We start from the raw sequence: 22,046 nt of genomic DNA on the forward strand, positions 1-22,046 counted from the left end.
GTCATGAATACGCCCAAATGCAGCTTTACGTTGTTCTTGCCGCGTACTTCGTCACAGACACTCCCCACTCGCACGCACCTACTACTCGCAATATTATTAAGTACTTTGAAATCATAACGAGGTCAGTGTCGACCGATGCTGCCAGTTTGGTCGCATTGAGGGTCTCACCTCCTGTAGTGGGTAGGCCAACGAGTGCATCGGGCTGTATGTCGTTACCATGTTAGCGTATGCGGCCGACGCATGCACGGGGTTCTCAGTCGTAATTGCCGCAATAAACGCGAACAAAACCTTTGCGAGCATCGAGTTCCGGACGGCGCAGATTGAAGTGTGAGCTACGCACGACGAATCGCACAGCGTCTCTAGGCTGCAAGAAAGGCGAGCAGTGTTACAGTACGCCCTGATGATATGATATTCGCAAGCTTCGACAATTTAAAGTGAAGAGGCTTAGAAACAGCTCCTGGCGCTTTCAACCGCTGGACGCTGGAGCTAACAAGGTCTAACAAAGGCTCGATATGCGCTCATAACGACTGTTGAAAGCACAGTCAGCAAGCCGTAAAATTGGTTGACTTAAACGGCCGCTGTGGGGTCTGCGTTCGTGCCCTTGTACAGCTCGATCAACTTGTCTCCAACCTGCTTCACTTCCTCTGCGTCGCGACCTTCCACTGTCAGACGCGTGTTGAAGCTCGTGTCGCGCGTCCCTGTTTTTTCCTCTGTCAGGTTCACGTAGCTGCCCAGAATGACGCCCGGGTGTTCATTCTGCACCTTTTTGAGGGAGGATGCAATGGTGCCTTCGTACTCCAGCGTGTTCACCTGGAGAAGGATATTTGTCTTAGCTCTTACGCAAAATCATAATAAAAAATACGAGCAAAACGTACAATGACCCGGTGGATGGGCACGCCGACAAAGTGTTCTTCGTTACAAGTCAGCATGTCCTTGACCATGGACGGGATTCCAGGTAGGATGTACACATTGTGTAGAACTGCAATTGGAGTCCAGCCAGACGACGGCAGCAGCTTGCAACCTACGGGTAAAATCGCCATACGCTTGACACTGTCATCAACTTGAATGTTGGGGTATCCGAACTTCTTCAAAGCAGCAAAAGTTACATCGTGGAGCTCTACACCCACACCGAACGCTTTCGCCTAGAATGGCCCAGATTATGAGAACAATAAAGTATCAATTAATACCTGCCATTTCATACGTACAATGCTTTCGTAGGTGATGTCGTCATGTGTGGGTCCGATGCCTCCCGTTGTGAAGACGTAGCCACTCGGACCCACGAAATCCGACAGCTCCTGGACAGTCTTGATAATGGCGTCCTCCTCGTCGGGGACCACGACTACGCGCTTGAGATCGACGCCTCGACGTAACATGAGCTTCGCAATGAAGTTGGAGTTGGTGTCGAGCGTCTGGTAAGGTACAGACGTTAGCACATGGTGATCAGAAAGATCTCGTAGTAGTCGTCGCGAACCTTTCCGGTGAGAACTTCATTGGCGATCACGCAGACAGCAGCACATGGCGCTGTGAGGGGGGCGGTCGAGGCCATGGTGCGAGCAGAGAGAGATGCAGTGTAGCGAGGGGATCGGAGAATGCTAAGTGGTTTAAAGCTGATTAATACAAAAAAGATATTAATAGAATAGAACTAAAATCGTTTTGGGAGCAATTGCCAGAAAAAGGGTCAAATGCCATAGAGTCCAAAAATTGGATAGTAGAGAGCTTTTTTTAGTTTCTGGAGCTAGTCCAAAAACTAAAGTCCAGAAACTAAAGTTCTCCAAGTATAAAGGTTTCTGTGCAGCATTGGTTTCATTTAATGCTATCTACACGGCATTCCTGACCTTCCTGTGCAGCAACAGCATGGGTCATCTACGTTACCACTCCTTGGCAATAGGGCGTTGTGCCGAAGGTCGGATAAAGTAGTACTTTATGAACTAATATTCTGGAATAAAAGTACTATAATAAAAAAGAATCGAAGGGAGAGATGACATTAAGAGTTTGTGGGTCAAATCCAGCTGTCGTCCCCTCTAGATATTTATCCCCCCTCTGCGTTCTGCCCACAACGCATCTTGCATCTTCGACGTCTCGAACTCATGAGCGCGCGCAGCGACAGCGGCCATAGCCGCAACAGCAGCACGGCCAGCAGCGGTCTAGCGCCGCCACCTCCAGGCAGCGCCCCCATGCCGCCCAACCCCAGCGCAGGTGCAGCCTATCGTTTTCTGTAGCGAAGGGAAATCGTGCCACTAACCTGCGTTTATGACCCAGGTCGCTTTTCGCTGCTCGACCAGGTCTCCCCCGAAGTGACGCAGAGCAACCCGTTGCACCAATTGCTGCAGCACCAGCACCAGCTCCCTGCGCCTCCTTCTCAGCCAATGAGCAGTCCGAACCAGTTCCTACAGCAGTTCCTGGCCTCGTCCTCCAGCTCCATGCCTATGACTATCAACCATATGCGTCCCATGCCTCCTATGAGCGCCCCGAACTCGCTTTTACCCCACTTCCAGCCGAATCTGCCAGTCCATGGAGCCTTCCCGCCTCCCAGATCGGCTCCTTTGCCTCCTGCCTTCTCCCAGTTCCAACCTGTACCTAGTCTCTCTTCCACCGGTGGAGGGGTACACCCTGCTGGTCCACGCAGTGCCACAACTGTCTCAATGGACGGCAGTCGCAGTAACGGAGCTGGCGGGTCCGCCTCCAGCTCACTAACAGGATCCCCCAGACGTGCAGGTACCGCAGGATTCGGAGCTGCTGACGCACCCACGTCACCTCCAGGCGTTAGACTCAGTGGAGAGAACATAGAGTACCAGCCACGTGGAGATAACGGTGACAGCAGATCGCTGGAAGTCATGCCGATCACGCTCTACAACTCTGAACGCATCTCTCAATTGGGCAACTTGATCTCAGTGAACGAGCACTTTATTTCGTACCCGATCAGGAACGGCTTGATCCGTGTGATCAGCCAAAGCTCAGTGGACAGACTTTTGCTTCGGAAGCACGAGCATCACGCAGTCACGGAGCTGGCTTTTTTCAGTAGCAAGTCGGATTTATTGCTAAGCTCCGGAACGGACCACCATATCGCCATTTGGGCCATTCAGAATGATCCCATGAGTCGCGAATTGATCAAATTGGTGCCTACACAGGCGCAGCGTGTCAAGTGGCATCCGTCGGACTCGAACAAGATCGCTATTGCTAATGGCAGCGTGGTGCTGATTGCTGACCTGTCGGGGGTGGACGCTGACGGCTCGGGCGCTGACAACTTGTACGACATCAGTGTGGTGTGCGGCCAGACGTCTGGTCAGATCAATGACATGGCGTTCTCGCTTGGTAACGGCGAGTGTGTCGTCACGGCGGGCAGTGATGGCTTCGTGCAAGTGTATCGCGTGCAGGACCGACTTCCTGGTCAGCCAGCTGAGTTTATCCAGCGCTTCGAGCCGTTCAATGGTGAAGCTGTCAACAGTCTCCACTTCTATGGTGGCAACTTCCTGAATCAGCCTGGACTTTTGATCGGCGGTGAAGCCAATACCCAGCTATCGCTGTGGAATGCGGCGCTGACGGAGAATACACCTCCCGTGTGCTACCAGACAGTGACGCTGCGTGATGAAACCCTGACAGACTCGTCGCTGATCCACGAGACGATACTGGACCCGACGACGCAGTTTTTGTTCGTGGCTGACCGCAGTAAGCCGTTGGTCTACGCCTTCCACCTGGCTCCCAGCTCGGACGCCCGCACACCACGTCGATTCGACAACGTAACCGACTTCGCGCTAGCTTATCCAGTGCTCAGCATGGGGTTACTGAACCGTACGAGTCAAAGCCAACCAGCACGTGACGGCAGTGGTGTGTCCTCACCACTGGGTGGACTGAACTTCACTATGCAGCTTTACTGTCTCCAGACACAAGCCATTCAGCGGTATCACGTGGGTGCCAAAGAATGTTACATCCCTGGAGCGCGTGCCTCGATCGAGGACGAAGTGGAAGCTAGCGAGAACGTTGGACAGACTGTCGGTGCTGTGACGACTGAAGGAGAATACCAGACCACAGCCGAGTCTCCACGTGCTGCGCCTGCAATTCCTGCTCCCGAGACAGAAATTGATGCTCAGGCCCCTGAAGACGACGACGAAGAAGAAAACAGCAGTACTGACCAACATGCTCCTCTTCGCACAGGTCCCAATGGACTACCTCGGGCTCCGTCGTCGCCTGGTGGTCGGAGCACTCGAAGCACTCGTAGCACTGGCGCTCGCTCGCTGCATCTCGCCACCAGTGACGATGCCGTCTCGATTTCCGCGTCTTCGCTAGCTGGTGACGATGGGATGCTGCCTAACTTGCGCTTTTACAACCGCTCGTCGCCGTCTTCCTCCGTTCGTGCATTCCAGGACGAATCTTCTGTGCAGTACGACCCGTCTATTGATGACACAGCGAGCGAGACGCAGCAGCAGACACTTCTAGCTTCGCTTCGTCGTATGGAGGCGGCACAGCTGCAGCGCGATGAGGAGCTCCGTGAACAGATGCGAGTAGTTATGGGCACTATGGGCAACCACCTGACAGCGCAAGTGTCGACTCAAGTGGAGAAGTCTATTCAGAAGCAGCTGCAGTCCGTGCTGGTGCCTGCGATGGGTCGCATTGTCTTGCACACGATGGAGAACAACTTTATGAAGCCTGTGCAGAACGGATTCCAGCATGTGATCAGCGAGAAACTGATCCCGTTGATGGAGCAGAAGCTGGATGACTCTCTGGCAACGACGCTACCTGATCAGCTGGCTAACGGCGTCGATGATATGGTACAGCGTGTCGTGGAAGATGTTCGTCAGCCGGTGCGTGAGTCGTTCCGCGAGTGTTTCCAGGACATTTTGATCCCGTCGTTCCAGGCTGCCACGCAGAAGATGTTCGAGCAGATCAACGACACGTTCGTGCAGGGCACACGCAGCGCATTTGAAAGCAGTGGCCAAAACACCAGCAACGCGAAGGTGGCAAGTCAACTGGAGCAGCTGACGAAGGTGGTGGAAAGCTTGTCCCAGCAGGTGGAACAACTGAGCTCTGCTGTTAATGCTGGAGCTGTGGATGGCGCAATCGCCCCTACTGCCCAGTCGGCTGAGGAGCTTCAGCTGGAGGCTCAGAAGAACACTGTACTGGACTGTCTGTCACAAAATGACTGGGAGGAGGCGTTCAAGTTTGCACTCGGTGCCCAGAACGTGAACCTCGTGGCGTTCACGTGCCAGCAATGCGACCCTCGTCTTGTTCTCAGCAGCCGTCCGCCCAAGCTCTCGCAGATGCTGATCTTGTGTCTGGTTCAGCAACTGGGTGCCGACCTCGTGGATGACTTAGAGACGAAGCTGAACTGGCTGCGTGAGTCGCTCCTAGTGATGGACGTGCGTGATCAAACGATCGCAGGATTTGTGACGAGTGTTCTTCAGGAGTTGCAGACAGGTCTCAACAGCGTACCTGCGGAGTTCCGTGATTCGCAGTATACACTGCTGCACCATGTACTCAACTCGATGCTCAATTCGGCGTAAGTGGTCAACGTAAGGTAGAACAGTGTCAAACAAAATAACAAGGGTTGTTTTCGGGTTTATCTTCATCTTATTTTCGGGGCTTATACAAAGATTCGAGGATTCTAGTTTTCGGATGTAGCCATGAATTCCCCGTCGAAGAGTTTCGCGACTGTGTCGCTGACTTCTTGGACTTCAGCTTCGTCGCGGCCTTCAATGGAGAGGCGAGTGTTGAAGCTCGTGTCTCGTACACCTGTCTCGTCCTTCGTCAGGTTCACGTAGCTGCCGATCGCAATGTTCGGATGTGCGTTCTGGACTGCTGTCAATTGAGTCGCAATATCACCTTCCAATCTCGAAGTTTTGACCTTTAGCAGCAGCGGAGAACGTCAGGTTGGTGAGGTTTGTAAGGATTTAGTGGATTCACTTACGATCGCACGGAAGATTGGTACACCAACGAAGTGTTCTTCGTTTGACGTGAGCATCGAGCGCACCATCGACGGGATACCAGGCAAAATATACACGTTCTCGACAACAGCAATAGGCGTCCAGAAGTCTGTCGTCAACGTCTTGCAACCAGCCGGAAGCAACGCCATTCGCTTGCGTCCCTCTGTCATCTCTCCTCCACGGTTCGCCATAGCATCTTCCAGCCCTTTCAATGTATCTTGATGGTACTCAACGCCAAGCCCAAACGCTTTTGCCTACAGAAAAAAAAAACAGCGATGACAATCAGGAAAAGGTACACAGCAAACCCCACTTTCATCTCAAGCAAAGCTGGCATACCACACTCTCGTAGGTGATGTCATCATGGGTGGGTCCGATGCCCCCTGTCGTGAACACGTAGCCACTGGGGCCCACCATCTGCGATAAATCCTGCACAGTGGACACGATGGTCTCCTCCTCATCGGGGATCACCACGACGCGCTTCAGATCGATGCCCCGACGGAACATGAATTTGGAGATCCAGTGCGAATTGGTATCCAGCGTCTGCAGATAGAAATTGGTGGAGAAAGATGTAAAACCTTAGTACAAACAGCAACAATTTTGATCGAATAAAACTGATACGTTCAGTGGACCTTTCCGGTGAGGACTTCATTGCCGATGACGCAGACGGCGGCGCGCGGGGCCGGTATGAGAGTCGACATGGGGCAGGTAGAGAGAGCAGTTGGATGCTTCGGTCTGCAGCTTCGATGTAGCATAAGGCGTTGGGCGAGCCGAACGTGCCACATTCTTTGTAAATCGCCGCAAAAAAACTCCGGTTAAAAGGAAAAGGGCTAATAAATAGGTACCACCTGGTACCTACAGTACTGTGGTTTCATCAATTTTGCAGCACGATTTGCTGTGTTAACTCAGGGGGAATTTAAACTTGGTCCGATTTAGCTACCGACTGATAAATGTAGCAATCAGTGAAATGTCCTCGCTACCACCGTCCTGAACAGCTGCTGATGATGCGTACTACTGCGACCGACTGTTTTTCTATTTCGGCTGCTGGAATGTGACGGGGTCACACAGCACCTTGCGCTAGAGGAAGTAGCGCTTCCATTGACATAATGAAAACAAAAGTTTCGCATAAATACTTATGCTTTGTATGGATACCCTAACCCGATTGACGCTTCTGTACGAACTGCAAATCTCAGGAAACGGAAGCTGCTTCCGACTTACTTGCTTTTTGTATTAAGTCTCTGTCTGAAGTAACTTCCGCGTCCAGAAACAACAAAATATGCAACTCTCGATTGCATGTCCAATCGGAGCACTTTGTTCTATTTGTTTTGGCGAGCACAGAAAATGTGGAAAAAAATATTGAATGTGCAAAACGTTCGAAGGTGAGCAAAAATTAGTTGTAGAAGGCCTCGAGTGCGTAAAGGAATTGACAAGTTCAAAAGTACTATGTGGTTTTGACGAGACTGAGAGTACTAAGACAAGACTAAAAATACTACAGCAAGACCAAAAATACTGATGAAAGAATATATTGGTTGCACTATAGGTGGGTATGTTTCGACTTAACAACCCGACGCTTCCTGTCCAGGCGAATGCACCGTGCTAGCGCATCGATTGTAAGAACATTCAGGTTAAACTCGGCGGAGTCTTTCTGCCAGTGCTTCGTGTAATATGCACTATACATTGCCAGTATAGAATCGGTCGCGTTTTTGGCATCTGAAGCTCCCATTTGAGCAGCGAAATATCTCACATCACTCCCAATGAGCTTGGCAGCACTCAGCGGCTAGCCAAAACACCACTCCGCGATACTTGTTACCTTGCTCGTCTGTGAGTACCATCCACTTGTCAGGTCCTGCTGCGTCTCGACGTTTGTATCCTCCGTAGTAGTTTGCTACAGCTGCGCGAATCTTCTCTGCGGCTTGGTTAGAAACCAAAGCGGATGCAGAGACACTTTCCATGAAGGCGACTAGTAGAGAAGGTAGCTCGTGATGTCGCGTAAGCGCTGGGTTGGGATGCTCATTGGCGATACAAAACTCGCAGAACTTCCTGAAATATGATGCATACACATTCCTTGTGTCCTGGTTAATCACGTGTGTTGCTGTGTCGATACCGCCTTGTAACAGCTCTTGGAATGATGCGGGGTGTCTTGCCATAAATACGATAGACACTGGCTGGGTATATGCATGTCGTCCAGCCAAAATAACAATGAGCTGCAGATCCAATCATTTAAAGATTCGTACTTTTAGTCTTGTTTAGTATTTAGAGTCTTGTTTAGTACTTAGAGTCTAGTTTAGTACTTAGAGTCTTGTTGTTAGGGGGTAAATCCGATTGGTTAAAATTAAAACAAAAAATATTCCTTAATCTTCTTTACTATCCTTCTTCACTATCCGAATCAAAACCAAACACCTCCCGAAAGCGACGCTCGTCCGTCATATCCTTCTCCTTTTCCTTCATCTTGTTCTCATATATCTTGCCTTTCTCGATAAAGCCCGCCACATATATTCCTTCAAACTCAGCTAAACTTGCACAATTCTTGCCTTCTTTGCAGCTGTCAATTTCATCTTGAATTGGAGCTCTGAGAGCTGCGTTTTAAGCCGGTATCTCCTCACAGCTGGTAAGCCACTGCTTGACGCGCTCGCTATACGTCGTTCGTAAATAGGCAAGATATTTTTGAAGGCGGACCCTCTCTCCAAAAATAGTATGGGCGTCCGCATCGAGCATTTGTGCCTTGTACTGACCGAATAATTTGCATGTTTCTTGAAGCAATATCTCAACAGGCTCTCCTTGAAACTCTGGTGGCATCCAATGGCGCTTGTCACGATGCAGAAGAAGGTAGGCCTTTCGGAGCCACGTCTTTGACAGCAAGTCGATTTCGTCCATCTAATAACAAAAGGCAGTCAGTGTTAGTGTTTAGCTGAAAGCTTACCGGGATATCTTTACCTGAGCAAAAATGTACTCAAACAGCGGTCCGTTTTGACTGAGCTTCTTAAGGAGGTGTTGTCGTAGCCCTTTCGGCTGTGGCTTGTCAGGGACAGCGCCGTGCTCCACCTCTCTAAGCTCCTGTCGGAGCGCTGTCATTATTAGATACAAATCGTAAGTACCACAATTGTGTATAAAATATAAGATACTCACGGTACCTTCGAGTTTCTGGAATAGTTGTGTAGCGCGGCGAGAACGCTGCTCGGAGACGCGCTTGGCGCGGTGCTTAACCCACGACCTCTTGCGAATATCAACCCTGGATTCACGCGCTTTTATCCCCTTGCACTTCTTCGCGTGCTTTGAGAAGTTCGTGCGAGATATCGATCTCTCACACTTCACGTATTCTTTTGTCGTGGCGCTGCCGTACATCACCTTTGTCATTTTGTTATGAGTATTTGCAGAAATTGCGTCCAGGCTGGCCATTGCTTTTTAGATGTGATATTCGATGCTGATTGGCCAAAACTATTTTTGCATGGGTTGTTTTTGAGTTGCGTCAGTGAAAGAAGTTGGCTTCCGTGAGTTTACAAACTCTCAGTGAGCAGTAGTTCACATTGTGAACTGTGAATCGCAGGTCCCTTTTGTCTAAGGGACCGAAGTGACCAATTTAAGGTAAGCTGCATACTGTATGTATTTATAGGTAGGCTAAGCTTGAGTTAAATACACAAACTATATATCACCTAGCGCAAAGCTATGTCATCAGCCAATGGTTGGCCTCTGACGACCCTGGTACCATGTACCAGATATCCCATAGTGTGACGTGTCACACTTCATGTAACTTAGGGGTACACTTGAAATTACGTACCCCGTTACATCCTCAAACTATCCACAAACTCAAACTACCAGCTTGCCACAAAACGCAGCTGCCACGTCACTAACGCACACACGCCAAAAACAGAACACAAAATAAAATACATCCTGTACCAACACACGAAACAACACCATCCTATCACCGACACAACAACGACCGGACACGCACACTCGCTACCCCGTCAAGTCCGCTTCCTATCAGCCATGAAGCTCCAAAGATCAGGCTCATGGGTCACGCTGATACTATGCGCTCACTGCTACCTCGGCTGCTACGCTAACGATCGGTCGAATGCGGGGTCCAGCACCTAACAAGTGCTCAGGAGATCGCTGGGACGCGGACGGAGTCATATCAACACACGCACATCACATCATCCACCCGCGCAGCAAGCGTTTGCTGTGCCTGTACATCCACATCTGCCCGCGCAATAAATGCAGTGCCCACCGCCTTGCGCAATTTTACATTAAATCAGATCCTTTGGTTCGTCGAGTGCGGAACTAGACATAGGCTGTGCGAAACCAAGTTGCAAGCTGATGTGTTGCCGCACACCCTGTTCTCCTTCTGTCATTGCTGTTTATCTAGCACTACACGGAAACGCAACGTCTATTGCCCATATACATGCTGTTTTGACTCACTAACACCATCCTGAACAGCTGCTGTTGATGCGTACTACTGCGACCGACTGGACGTATCTGTTTTCTATTTTGGTTGTCGCTTGGTCTTGGGAGCTCTGCACAAGTATTGCATATGCTTATAGATGCTTAGTGACCTTGCCACGCTGCTGCACCGAATATATAGTGGTGGCAAAAAGGCAAAAGTATATTATCTCCCTTTCGTCGAGTGTTATGCTTCTCATCGGTGTGTGTGAGCTGAGGACGGTGGATGGAATTCGTTGATATAGCATACGCGAGCAAGCGAGTTGAACAAAAAAGAAGGCGAGACTAGCAACAAGGGCCGTTGACCCGCGCTGGTGCACAACACACGAAACAGTAGCAACAAGCACTGTAGTCGCGTGTGCTGGTCTCGAGACAGACGGGTTCAGAAGCAGCGTGGAAAAGGCATGCCTCCGCCCGGGATTGAACCGGGGACCTTCTGTTTACAAGACAGATGCTCTACCACTGAGCCACACAGGCGTAACTCTTCCTATTCACACTTACATCGTACACAAACTCAAACCAACAACTTCCACAAACTCAAACCACCAGCTTCCACAAACTCAAATCACCAACTTCTACAAACTCAAACTACCAGCTTGCCACAAAACGCAGCTGCCACGTCACTAACGCACACACGCCAAAAACAGAACACAAAATAAAATACATCCTGTACCAACACACGAAACAACACCATCCTATCACCGACACAACAACGACCGGACACGCACACTCGCTACCCCGTCAAGTCCGCTTCCTATCAGCCATGAAGCTCCAAAGATCAGGCTCATGGGTCACGCTGATACTATGCGCTCACTGCTACCTCGGCTGCTACGCTAACGATCGGTCGAATGCGGGGTCCAGCACCTAACAAGTGCTCAGGAGATCGCTGGGACGCGGACGGAGTCATATCAGCACACGCACATCACATCATCCACCCGCGCAGCAAGCGTTTGCTGTGCCTGTACATCCACATCTGCCCGCGCAATAAATGCAGTGCCCACCGCCTTGCGCAATTTTACATCAAATCAGATCCTTTGATTCTTCGAGTGCGGAACTAGACATAGGCTGTGCGAAACCAAGTTGCAAGCTAATCTGTTGCCGCACACCCTGTTCTCCTTCTGCCATTGCTGTTTATCTAGCACTACACGGAAACGCAACGTCTATTGCCCATATACATGCTGTTTTGACTCACTAACACCATCCTGAACAGCTGCTGTTGATGCGTACTACTGCGACCGCCTGGACGTATCTGTTTTCTATTTTGGTTGTCGCTTGGTCTTGGGAGCTCTGCACAAGTATTGCATATGCTTATAGATGCTTAGTGACCTTGCCACGCTGCTGCACCGAATATATAGTGGTGGCAAAAAGGCAAAAGTATATTTTTCTTCCTTTCGTTGAGTGTTATGCTTCTCATCGGTGTGTGTGTGAGCTGGATGGAGTTCGTTGATATAGCATACGCCAGCAAGCGAGTTGAACAAAAAAGAAGGCGAGACTAGCAACAAGGGCCGTTGACCCGCGCTGGTGCACAACACACGAAACAGTAGCAACAAGCACTGTAGTCGCGTGTGCTGGTCTCGAGACAGACGGGTTCAGAAGCAGCGTGGAAAAGGCATGCCTCCACCCGGGATTGAACCGGGGGCCTTCTGTTTACAAGCCAGCTGCTCTACCACTGAGCCACACAGGCGTAACTCTTCCTATTCACACTTACATCGTACACAAACTCAAACCACCAACTTCCACAAACTCAAACCAACATTCTCCACAAACTCAAACCACCAACTTCCACAAACTCAAACTACCAGCTTGCCACAAGACGCAGCTGCCACGTCACTAACGCACACACGCCAAAAACAGAACACAAAATAAAATACATCCTGTACCAACACACGAAACAACACCATCCTATCACCGACACAACAACGACCGGACACGCACACTCGCTACCCCGTCAAGTCCGCTTCCTATCAGCCATGAAGCTCCAAAGATCAGGCTCATGGGTCACGCTGATACTATGCGCTCACTGCTACCTCAGCTGCTGCGCTAGCGATCGGTCGAATGCGGGGTCCAGCACCTAACAAGGGCTCAGGAGATCGCTGGAACGCGGACGGAGTCATATCAGCACACGCACATCACATCATCCACCCCGCGCAGCAAGCGGTTTGCTGCTGCCTTGTACATCCCACATCCTGCCCCGCGCAATAAATGCAGTGCCCACCGCCTTGCGCAATTTTACATCAAATCAGATCCTTTGATTCGCTGAGTGTGGAACTAGACATAGGCTGTGCGAAACCAAGTTGCGAGCTGATGTGCTGCCGCACACCCTGTTCTCCTTCTGTCATTGCTGTTTATCTAGCCCTACACGAAAACGCAACGTCTATTGCCCATATACATGCTGTATTGACTCACTAACACCATCCTGAACTGCTGCTGTTGATGCGTACTACTGCGGCCGACTGGACGTATCTGTTTTCTATTTTGGTTGTCGCTTGGTCTTGGGAGCTCTGCACAAGTATTGCATATGCTTATAGATGCTTAGTGACCTAGCCACGCTGCTGCACCGAATATATAGTGGTGGCAAAAAGGCAAAAGTATATTTTCTCCCTTTCGTCGAGTGTTATGCTTCTCATCGGTGTGTGTGAGCTGAGGACGGTGGATGGAGTTCGTTGATATAGCATACGCGAGCAAGCGAGTTGAACAAAAAAGAAGGCGAGACTAGCAACAAGGGCCGTTGACCCGCGCTGGTGCACAACACACGAAACAGTAGCAACAAGCACTGCAGTCGCGTGTGCTGGTCTCGAGACAGACGGGCTCAGAAGCAGCGTGGAAAAGGCATGCCTCCGCCCGGGATTGAACCGGGGACCTTTTGTTTACAAGACAGATGCTCTACCACTGAGCCACACAGGCGTAACTCTTCCTATTCACACTTACATCGTACACAAACTCAAACCACCAACTTCCACAAACTCAAACCACCAACTTTCACAAACTCAAACCACCAACTTCCACAAACTCAAACTACCAGCTTGCCACAAAACGCAGCTGCCACGTCACTAACGCACACACGCCAAAAACAGAACACAAAATAAAATACATCCTGTACCAACACACGAAACAACACCATCCTATAACCGACACAACAACGACCGGACAAGCACACTCGCTACCCCGTCAAGTCCGCTTCCTATCAACCATGAAGCTCCAAAGATCAGGCTCATGGGTCACGCTGATACTATGCGCTCACTGCTACCTCGGCTGCTACGCTAACGATCGGTCGAATGCGGGGTCCAGCACCTAACAAGTGCTCAGGAGATCGCTGGGACGCGGACGGAGTCATATCAGCACACGCACATCACATCATCCACCCGCGCAGCAAGCGTTTGCTGTGCCTGAACATCCACATCTGCCCGCGCAATAAATGCAGTGCCCACCGCCTTGCGCAATTTTACATCAAATCAGATCCTTTGATTCGTCGAGTGCGGAACTAGACAAAGGCTGTGCGAAACCAAGTTGCGAGCTGATGTGTTGCCGCACACCCTGTTCTTCTTCTGTCATTGTTGTTTATCTAGCACTACACGGAAACGTAACGTCTATTGCCTATCTACGTGCTGTTTTGACTCACTAACACCATCCTGAACTGCTGCTGTTGATGCGTACTACTGCGACCGCCTGGACGTATCTGTTTTCTATTTTGGTTGTCGCTTGGTCTTGGGAGCTCTGCACAAGTATTGCATATGCTTATAGATGCTTAGTGACCTTGCCACGCTGCTGCACCGAATATATAGTGGTGGCAAAAAGGCAAAAGTATATTTTCTCCCTTTCGTCGAGTGTTATGCTTCTCATCGGTGTGTGTGTGAGCTGAGGACGGGTTGATGGAATTCGTTGATATAGCATACGCGAGCAAGCGAGTTGAACAAAAAAGAAGGCGAGACTAGCAACAAGGGCCGTTGACCCGCGCTGGTGCACAACACACGAAACAGTAGCAACAAGCACTGTAGTCGCGTGTGCTGGTCTCGAGACAGACGGGTTCAGAAGCAGCGTGGAAAAGGCATGCCTCCGCCCGGGAATGAGCCGGGGACCTTCTGTTTACAAGACAGATGCTCTACCACTGAGCCACACAGGCGTAACTCTTCCTATTCACACTTACATCGTACACAAACTCAAACCAACAACTTCCACAAACTCAAACCACCAGCTTCCACAAACTCAAATCACCAACTTCTACAAACTCAAACTACCAGCTTGCCACAAAACGCAGCTGCCACGTCACTAACGCACACACGCCAAAAACAGAACACAAAATAAAATACATCCTGTACCAACACACGAAACAACACCATCCTATCACCGACACAACAACGACCGGACACGCACACTCGCTACCCCGTCAAGTCCGCTTCCTATCAGCCATGAAGCTCCAAAGATCAGGCTCATCGGTCACGCTGATACTATGCGCTCACTGCTACCTCGGCTGCTGCGCTAACGACCGGGCAAATGCGGGGTCCAGCACCTAACAAGTGCTCAGGAGATCGCTGGGACGCGGACGGAGTCATATCAGCACATGCACATCACATCATCCACCCGCGCAGCAAGCGTTTGCTGTGCCTGTACATCCACATCTGCCCGCGCAATAAATGCAGTGCCCACCGCCTTACGCACTTTTACATCAAATCAGATCCTTTGATTCGTCGAGTGCGGAACTAGACATGGGCTGTGCGAAACCAAGTTGCGAGCTGATCTGTTGCCGCACACCCTGTTCTTCTTCTGTCATTGTTGTTTATCTAGCACTACACGGAAACGTAACGTCTATTGCCCATATACATGCTGTTTTGACTCACTAACACCATCCTGAACAGCTGCTGTTGATGCGTACTACTGCGACCGACTGGACGTATCTGTTTTCTATTTTGGTTGTCGCTTGGTCTTGGGAGCTCTGCACAAGTATTGCATATGCTTATAGATGCTTAGTGACCTTGCCACGCTGCTGCACCGAATATATAGTGGTGGCAAAAAGGCAAAAGTATATTTTCTCCCTTTCGTCGAGTGTTATGCTTCTCATCGGTGTGTGTGAGCTGAGGACGGTGGATGGAATTCGTTGATATAGCATACGCGAGCAAGCGAGTTGAACAAAAAAGAAGGCGAGACTAGCAACAAGGGCCGTTGACCCGCGCTGGTGCACAACACACGAAACAGTAGCAACAAGCACTGTAGTCGCGTGTGCTGGTCTCGAGACAGACGGGTTCAGAAGCAGCGTGGAAAAGGCATGTCTCCGCCCGGGATTGAACCGGGGACCTTCTGTTTACAAGACAGATGCTCTACCACTGAGCCACACAGGCGTAACTCTTCCTATTCACACTTACATCGTACACAAACTCAAACCAACAACTTCCACAAACTCAAACTATCCACAAACTCAAACCACCAACTTCTACAAACTCAAACTACCAGCTTGCCACAAAACGCAGCTGCCACGTCACTAACGCACACACGCCAAAAACAGAACACAAAATAAAATACATCCTGTACCAACACACGAAACAACACCATCCTATCACCGACACAACAACGACCGGACACGCACACTCGCTACCCCGTCAAGTCCGCTTCCTATCAGCCATGAAGCTCCAAAGATCAGGCTCATGGGTCACGCTGATACTATGCGCTCACTGCTACCTCGGCTGCTACGCTAACGATCGGTCGAATGCGGGGTCCAGCACCTAACAAGGGCTCAGGAGATCGCTGGAACGCGGATGGAGTCATATCAACACACGCACATCACATCATCCACCCGCGCAATAAATGCAGTGCCCACCGCCTTGCGCAATTTTACATCAGATTAGATCCTTTGATTCGTCGAGTGCGGAACTAGACATAGGCTGTGCGAAACCAAGTTGCGAGCTGATCTGTTGCCGCACACCCTGTTCTTCTTCTGTCATTGTTGTTTATCTAGCACTACACGGAAACGCAACGTCTATTGCCCATATACATGCTGTTTTGATTCACTAACACCATCGTGAACAGCTGCTGTTGATGCGTACTACTGCGACCGACTGGACGTATCTGTTTTCTATTTTGGTTGTCGCTTGGTCTTGGGAGCTCTGCACAAGTATTGCATATGCTTATAGATGCTTAGTGACCTTGCCACGATGCTGCACCGAATATATAGTGGTGGCAAAAAGGCAAAAAGTATATTTTTTATCTTTCGTCGAGTGTTATGCTTCTCATCGGTGTGTGTGAGCTGAGGACGGTGGATGGAGTTCGTTGATATAGCATACGCGAGTAAGCGAGTTGAACAAAAAAGAAGGCGAGACTAGCAACAAGGGCCGTTGGCCCGCGCTGGTGCACAACACACGAAACAGTATTGGCCTGGCCATTGAAGAAGATACAACTCTATCAGGAGCACTACACCAATCCCTACTAACGTTTCAAGCTCACCAAGTCACTATAAAGTGCGATTTTTGGTTTTACATCTGCTTTTGGGCTTGTTTTTTACTCAATTCGAAGTTGTTTATGCGTTATTAATACTTTTCGTAGGGGCTAAAAACGCGCGAGTGTTCAATGTGGATAGTCCACGAAATAGTCAGCATCCATTGGTTGAATTAAAAAACATATGCCTTTTTATCGAGCGACTACTGAAGAAGATACAAGTCATTATAACCACAATCAGTATGAGACGGGGCGTATATTAAGTTATAAAAATATCTAAAAACTGTAAATCACGACGTTGTCATCTTAAACTGCGACAGTTTGTTCAACGACACCACCTTCGATCTCGTCACTACTGGACTCCATGTTGTCCACTTCACTTCCTCCGTCATTCTCATCGTCATCTGTCACCATGGGACAGGAGTCAGGTGCTTTGAAGTAGTGATCTTCAAATTTCTGGACATGTCAGTAGAATTTTGCCAATTTTCGTCCGTAACTTTAGCGATCTCCACGTCCACCTTAGCGTCCAGCTCCCGAGCATTGTTAGATGGATCTAGGGCTATTCGGTTCTTCATCGACCCCCAAACCATCTCGATCGGTTGAAGGTCGGGATGGTAGGGGGGGGGGTAGTATAATAAATGGTCGTGTAGTGATGCAAGCCGTTGTGCCTCATAAATCGGGGCAGGTCGGTGTGGCTGAACACGCATCAATAACTGCGCAATGATATCACTCTCGTTGAAGTCGATTTCTAAATGTACATATGTGATTAACAATATTAGTGCTAAAAAATAACAATAAACTTAGAAAATAACAATAAACTTACTGCGTTCTTTCAACCACGCCTGAATGGCAGCCTTTTCCACTTTTTGGTTGGAGAGGGGTTGGTTATCCGCTTGTGATATGAGGCCCCGTCCATATGAGTGTTGCACGGACCGAATTTATCTTTAAGCGTGTTGCAAAGTTTCAAAAACCAAGACTCAAAAATCTGCGAGTCGAAATTGCCGTGATACTCGATTGGATCTGCCCCTTTCCGCTTTTTTGATGAAGAATCCCAATGTTTAATGGATTCTTCGATAAACTGTCCGTGAATGCCACTTTGAGAACGTGTTGTTGCTCCTGTACGAGCATATTCGTCGCAAGTAATTATACCTGCAGCTACAATTACAATTCTAAAAATTAGTACTAAAATACGAATGTTAGAAAAAAAGCAAATCAAACATTACCTAGCTCCACGCCCGCTTTTGGATTTTCTTACTTTGTCCTCTGTCAACCACGTTTTGTTGGCAACGTGGCTGACATTGACGTAAGACTCGTCCAGAAACACCTCCGGCCGTACTGGATTCTTGTTGGAGTCTCGGTTTGAAAGTTTTTTTGTAAATAGGTAGCGCGAAAAGCTACATTATTCTCCTTCTCTACTAGAAAATTGCGAATTTTGCCCCGGACATGAAAAAAACATTCGTTTGAGCAATCGGCGCATAGTGCGAGCTGAAATCTTATTTTTTCTGCCCATGACTTTTGCCACGTGATTTGAAATCAATTGAGCTGTAATTGGGCGAGTCGCTTCGTTTTCGGCTATCACAAATTCCCGGATTATCCCCTTCAACTCTGGTGATGAGTACTTGTTGACGGCCCCACGCTTAGTATTTTGCGGCTTTAGCAAAATATAAAATTAGATAGGTAAGTGTTATTTAACCGTTAATAATCACAATAACATCAAAGCACGAAAATTCAACAAACATCGTCGAACTTGGTGCCGGGATTCTTGTTCCAGAACGCCATGACGCGTGCAACAGTGGCCGTTGAGATGCCAAGATACACGGCTACACGATGCCGGGTCTCCACGCCCCCAGAACGTCCTGCTTTTTCCTCAGCGATGAAATATGCATGAGCCTGCACAATCATGCACTTTTCTTGAGGGGTCAGCGGCTTGCCTCGACCCATTCTTTCTCGTAATGACACTCCATTAGCCGCCCTGAACGCTCTTTAAATAAACATGTACTCCTTCAAATAGAATCTGGAGGACTCCAGGTTCTCCAAGGTCAAAGCTGACGAAAATATAAGCAGATTTGATGCCATGTTTAAAAAACATTTCTGAGTTGTATCTTCTTTAATGACCAGGACAATAGCAACAAGCACTGTAGTCGCGTGTGCTGGTCTCGAGACAGACGGGTTCAGAAGCAGCGTGGAAAAGGCATGCCTCCGCCCCGGATTGAACCGGGGACCTTCTGTTTACAAGACAGATGCTCTACCACTGAGCCACACAGGCGTAACTCTTCCTATTCACACTTACATCGTACACAAACTCAAACCAACAACTTCCACAAACTCAAACCACCAACTTCCACAAACTCAAACCACCAACTTCTACAAACTCAAACTACCAGCTTACCACAAAACGCAGCTGCCACGTCACTAACGCACACACGCCAAAAACAGAACACAAAATAAAATACATCCTGTACCAACCAAAACACGAAACAATACCATCCTATCACCGACACAACAACGACCGGACACGCACACTCGCTACCCCGTCAAGTCCGCTTCCTATCAGCCATGAAGCTCCAAAGATCAGGCTCATCGGTCACGCTGATACTATGCGCTCACTGCTACCTCGGCTGCTGCGCTAACGATCGGTCGAATGCGGGGTCCAGCACCGAACAAGGGCTCAGGAGATCGCCGGGACGCGGACGGAGTCATATCAGCACATGCACATCACATCATCCACCCGCGCAGCAAGCGTTTGCTGTGCCTGTACATCCACATCTGCCCGCGCAATAAATGCAGTGCCCACCACGTTGCGCAATTTTACATTAAATCAGATCCTTTGGTTCGTCGAGTGCGGAACTAGACATAGGCTGTGCGAAACCAAGTTGCGAGCTGATGTGTTGCCGCACACCCTGTTCTCCTTCTGTCATTGTTGTTTATCTAGCATTACACGGAAACGCAACGTCTATTGCCCATCTACGTGCTGTTTTGACTCACTAACACCATCCTGAACAGCTGGTGTTGATGCGTACTACTGCGACCGACTGGACGTATCTGTTTTCTATTTTGGTTGTCGCTTGGTCTTGGGAGCTCTGCACAAGTATTGCATATGCTTATAGATGCTTAGTGACCTTGCCACGCTGCTGCACCGAATATATAGTGGTGGCAAAAAGGCAAAAGTATATTTTTCTCCCTTTCGTCGAGTGATATGCTTCTCTTCGGTGTGTGTGTGTGAGCTGAGTACGGTGGATGGAGTTCGTTGATATAGCATACGCGAGCAAGCGAGTTAAGCAAAAAAGAAGGCGAGACTAGCAACAAGAGCAGTTGACCCGCGCTGGTGCACAACACAAGAAGCGGTAGCAACAAGCACTGCAGTCGCGTGTGCTGGTCTCGAGACAGACGGGTTCAGAAGCAGCGTGGAAAAGGCATGCCTCCGCCCGGGATTGAGCCGGGGACCTTCTGTTTACAAGACAGATGCTCTACCACTGAGCCACACAGGCGTAACTCTTCCTATTCACACTTACATCGTACACAAACTCAAACCACCAACTTCCACAAACTCAAACCACCAACTTCCACAAACTCAAACCACCAACTTCCACAAACTCAAACTACCAGCTTGCCACAAGACGCAGCTGCCACGTCACTAACGCACACACGCCAAAAACAGAACACAAAATAAAATACATCCTGTACCAACACACGAAACAACACCATCCTATCACCGACACAACAACGACCGGACACGCACACTCGCTACCCCGTCAAGTCCGCTTCCTATCAGCCATGAAGCTCCAAAGATCAGGCTCATGGGTCACGCTGATACTATGCGCTCACTGCTACCTCAGCTGCTGCGCTAGCGATCGGTCGAATGCGGGGTCCAGCACCTAACAAGGGCTCAGGAGATCGCTGGGACGCGGACGGAGTCATATCAACACACGCACATCACATCATCCACCCGCGCAGCAAGCGTTTGCTCTGCCTGTACATCCACATCTGCCCGCGCAATAAATGCAGTGCCCACCGCCTTGCGCAATTTTACATTAAATCAGATCCTTTGGTTCGTCGAGTGCGGAACTAGACATAGGCTGTGCGAAACCAAGTTGCAAGCTGATGTGTTGCCGCACACCCTGTTCTCCTTCTGTCATTGTTGTTTATCTAGCACTACACGGAAACGCAACGTCTATTGCCCATCTACGTGCTGTTTTGACTCACTAACACCATCCTGAACAGCTGGTGTTGATGCGTACTACTGCGACCGACTGGACGTATCTGTTTTCTATTTTGGTTGTCGCTTGGTCTTGGGAGCTCTGCACAAGTATTGCATATGCTTATAGATGCTTAGTGGCCTTGCCACGCTGCTGCACCGAATATATAGTGGTGGCAAAAAGGCAAAAGTATATTTTTCTTCCTTTCGTTGAGTGTTATGCTTCTCATCGGTGTGTGTGTGAGCTGAGGACGGGTGGATGGAATTCGTTGATATAGCATACGCGAGCAAGCGAGTTGAACAAAAAAGAAGGCGAGACTAGCAACAAGGGCCGCTGACCCGCGCTGGTGCACAGCACACGAAACAGTAGCAACAAGCACTGTAGTCGCGTGTGCTGGTCTCGAGACAGACGGGTTCAGACGCAGCGTGGAAAAGGCATGCCTCCGCCCGGGAATGAGCCGGGGACCTTCTGTTTACAAGCCAGCTGCTCTACCACTGAGCCACACAGGCGTAACTCTTCCTATTCACATTTACATCGTACACAAACTCAAACCACCAACTTCCACAAACTCAAACTATCCACAAACTCAAACCACCAACTTCTACAAACTCAAACTACCAGCTTGCCACAAAACGCAGCTGTCACGTCACTAACGCACACACGCCAAAAACAGAACACAAAATAAAATACATCCTGTACCAACACACGAAACAACACCATCCTATCACCGACACAACAACGACCGGACACGCACACTCGCTACCCCGTCAAGTCCGCTTCCTATCAGCCATGAAGCTCCAAAGATCAGGCTCATGGGTCACGCTGATACTATGCGCTCACTGCTACCTCGGCTGTTGCGCTAACGATCGGTCGAATGCGGGGTCCAGCACCTAACAAGTGCTCAGGAGATTGCCGGGACGCGGACGGAGTCATATCAACACACGCACATCACATCATCCACCCGCGCAGCAAGCGTTTGCTCTGCCTGTACATCCACATCTGTCCGCGCAATAAATGCAGTGCCCACCGCCTTGCGCAATTTTACATCAAATTAGATCCTTTGATTCGTCGAGTGCGG

General features: G+C 49.5%; 3 protein-coding genes across 3 annotated transcripts; 1 reads left to right on the top strand and 2 right to left on the bottom strand.

Moving 5' to 3' along the window:
* Positions 1-530: 530 nt before the first annotated feature.
* PITG_02001 (uncharacterized protein) lies at positions 531-1,546 on the bottom strand (the record flags this gene model as incomplete). The annotated part of the gene is made up of 4 exons (XM_002908540.1): positions 531-810; positions 876-1,142; positions 1,206-1,409; positions 1,472-1,546. 4 exons carry the CDS (start codon positions 1,544-1,546, stop codon positions 568-570), a joined length of 789 nt encoding a protein of 262 aa, XP_002908586.1.
* A 525-nt stretch (positions 1,547-2,071) lies between these two features.
* PITG_02002 (enhancer of mRNA-decapping protein, putative) lies at positions 2,072-5,498 on the top strand (the record flags this gene model as incomplete). Its single annotated transcript, XM_002908541.1, has 2 exons — positions 2,072-2,196; positions 2,260-5,498. 2 exons carry the CDS (start codon positions 2,088-2,090, stop codon positions 5,496-5,498), a joined length of 3,348 nt encoding a protein of 1,115 aa, XP_002908587.1.
* Positions 5,499-5,860: 362 nt separating this feature from the next.
* PITG_02003 (uncharacterized protein) lies at positions 5,861-6,725 on the bottom strand (the record flags this gene model as incomplete). The annotated part of the gene is made up of 3 exons (XM_002908542.1): positions 5,861-6,172; positions 6,255-6,458; positions 6,548-6,725. The coding sequence occupies 3 exons, from the start codon at positions 6,614-6,616 to the stop codon at positions 5,861-5,863; spliced, it is 585 nt and encodes a 194-aa protein (XP_002908588.1).
* Between the last annotated feature and the right edge of the window lie 15,321 nt (positions 6,726-22,046).

Source organism: Phytophthora infestans, genomic scaffold (genome assembly GCF_000142945.1).
Source record: "Phytophthora infestans T30-4 supercont1.2 genomic scaffold, whole genome shotgun sequence".
NCBI classification, from domain to species: Eukaryota; Oomycota; class Peronosporomycetes; order Peronosporales; family Peronosporaceae; genus Phytophthora; species Phytophthora infestans.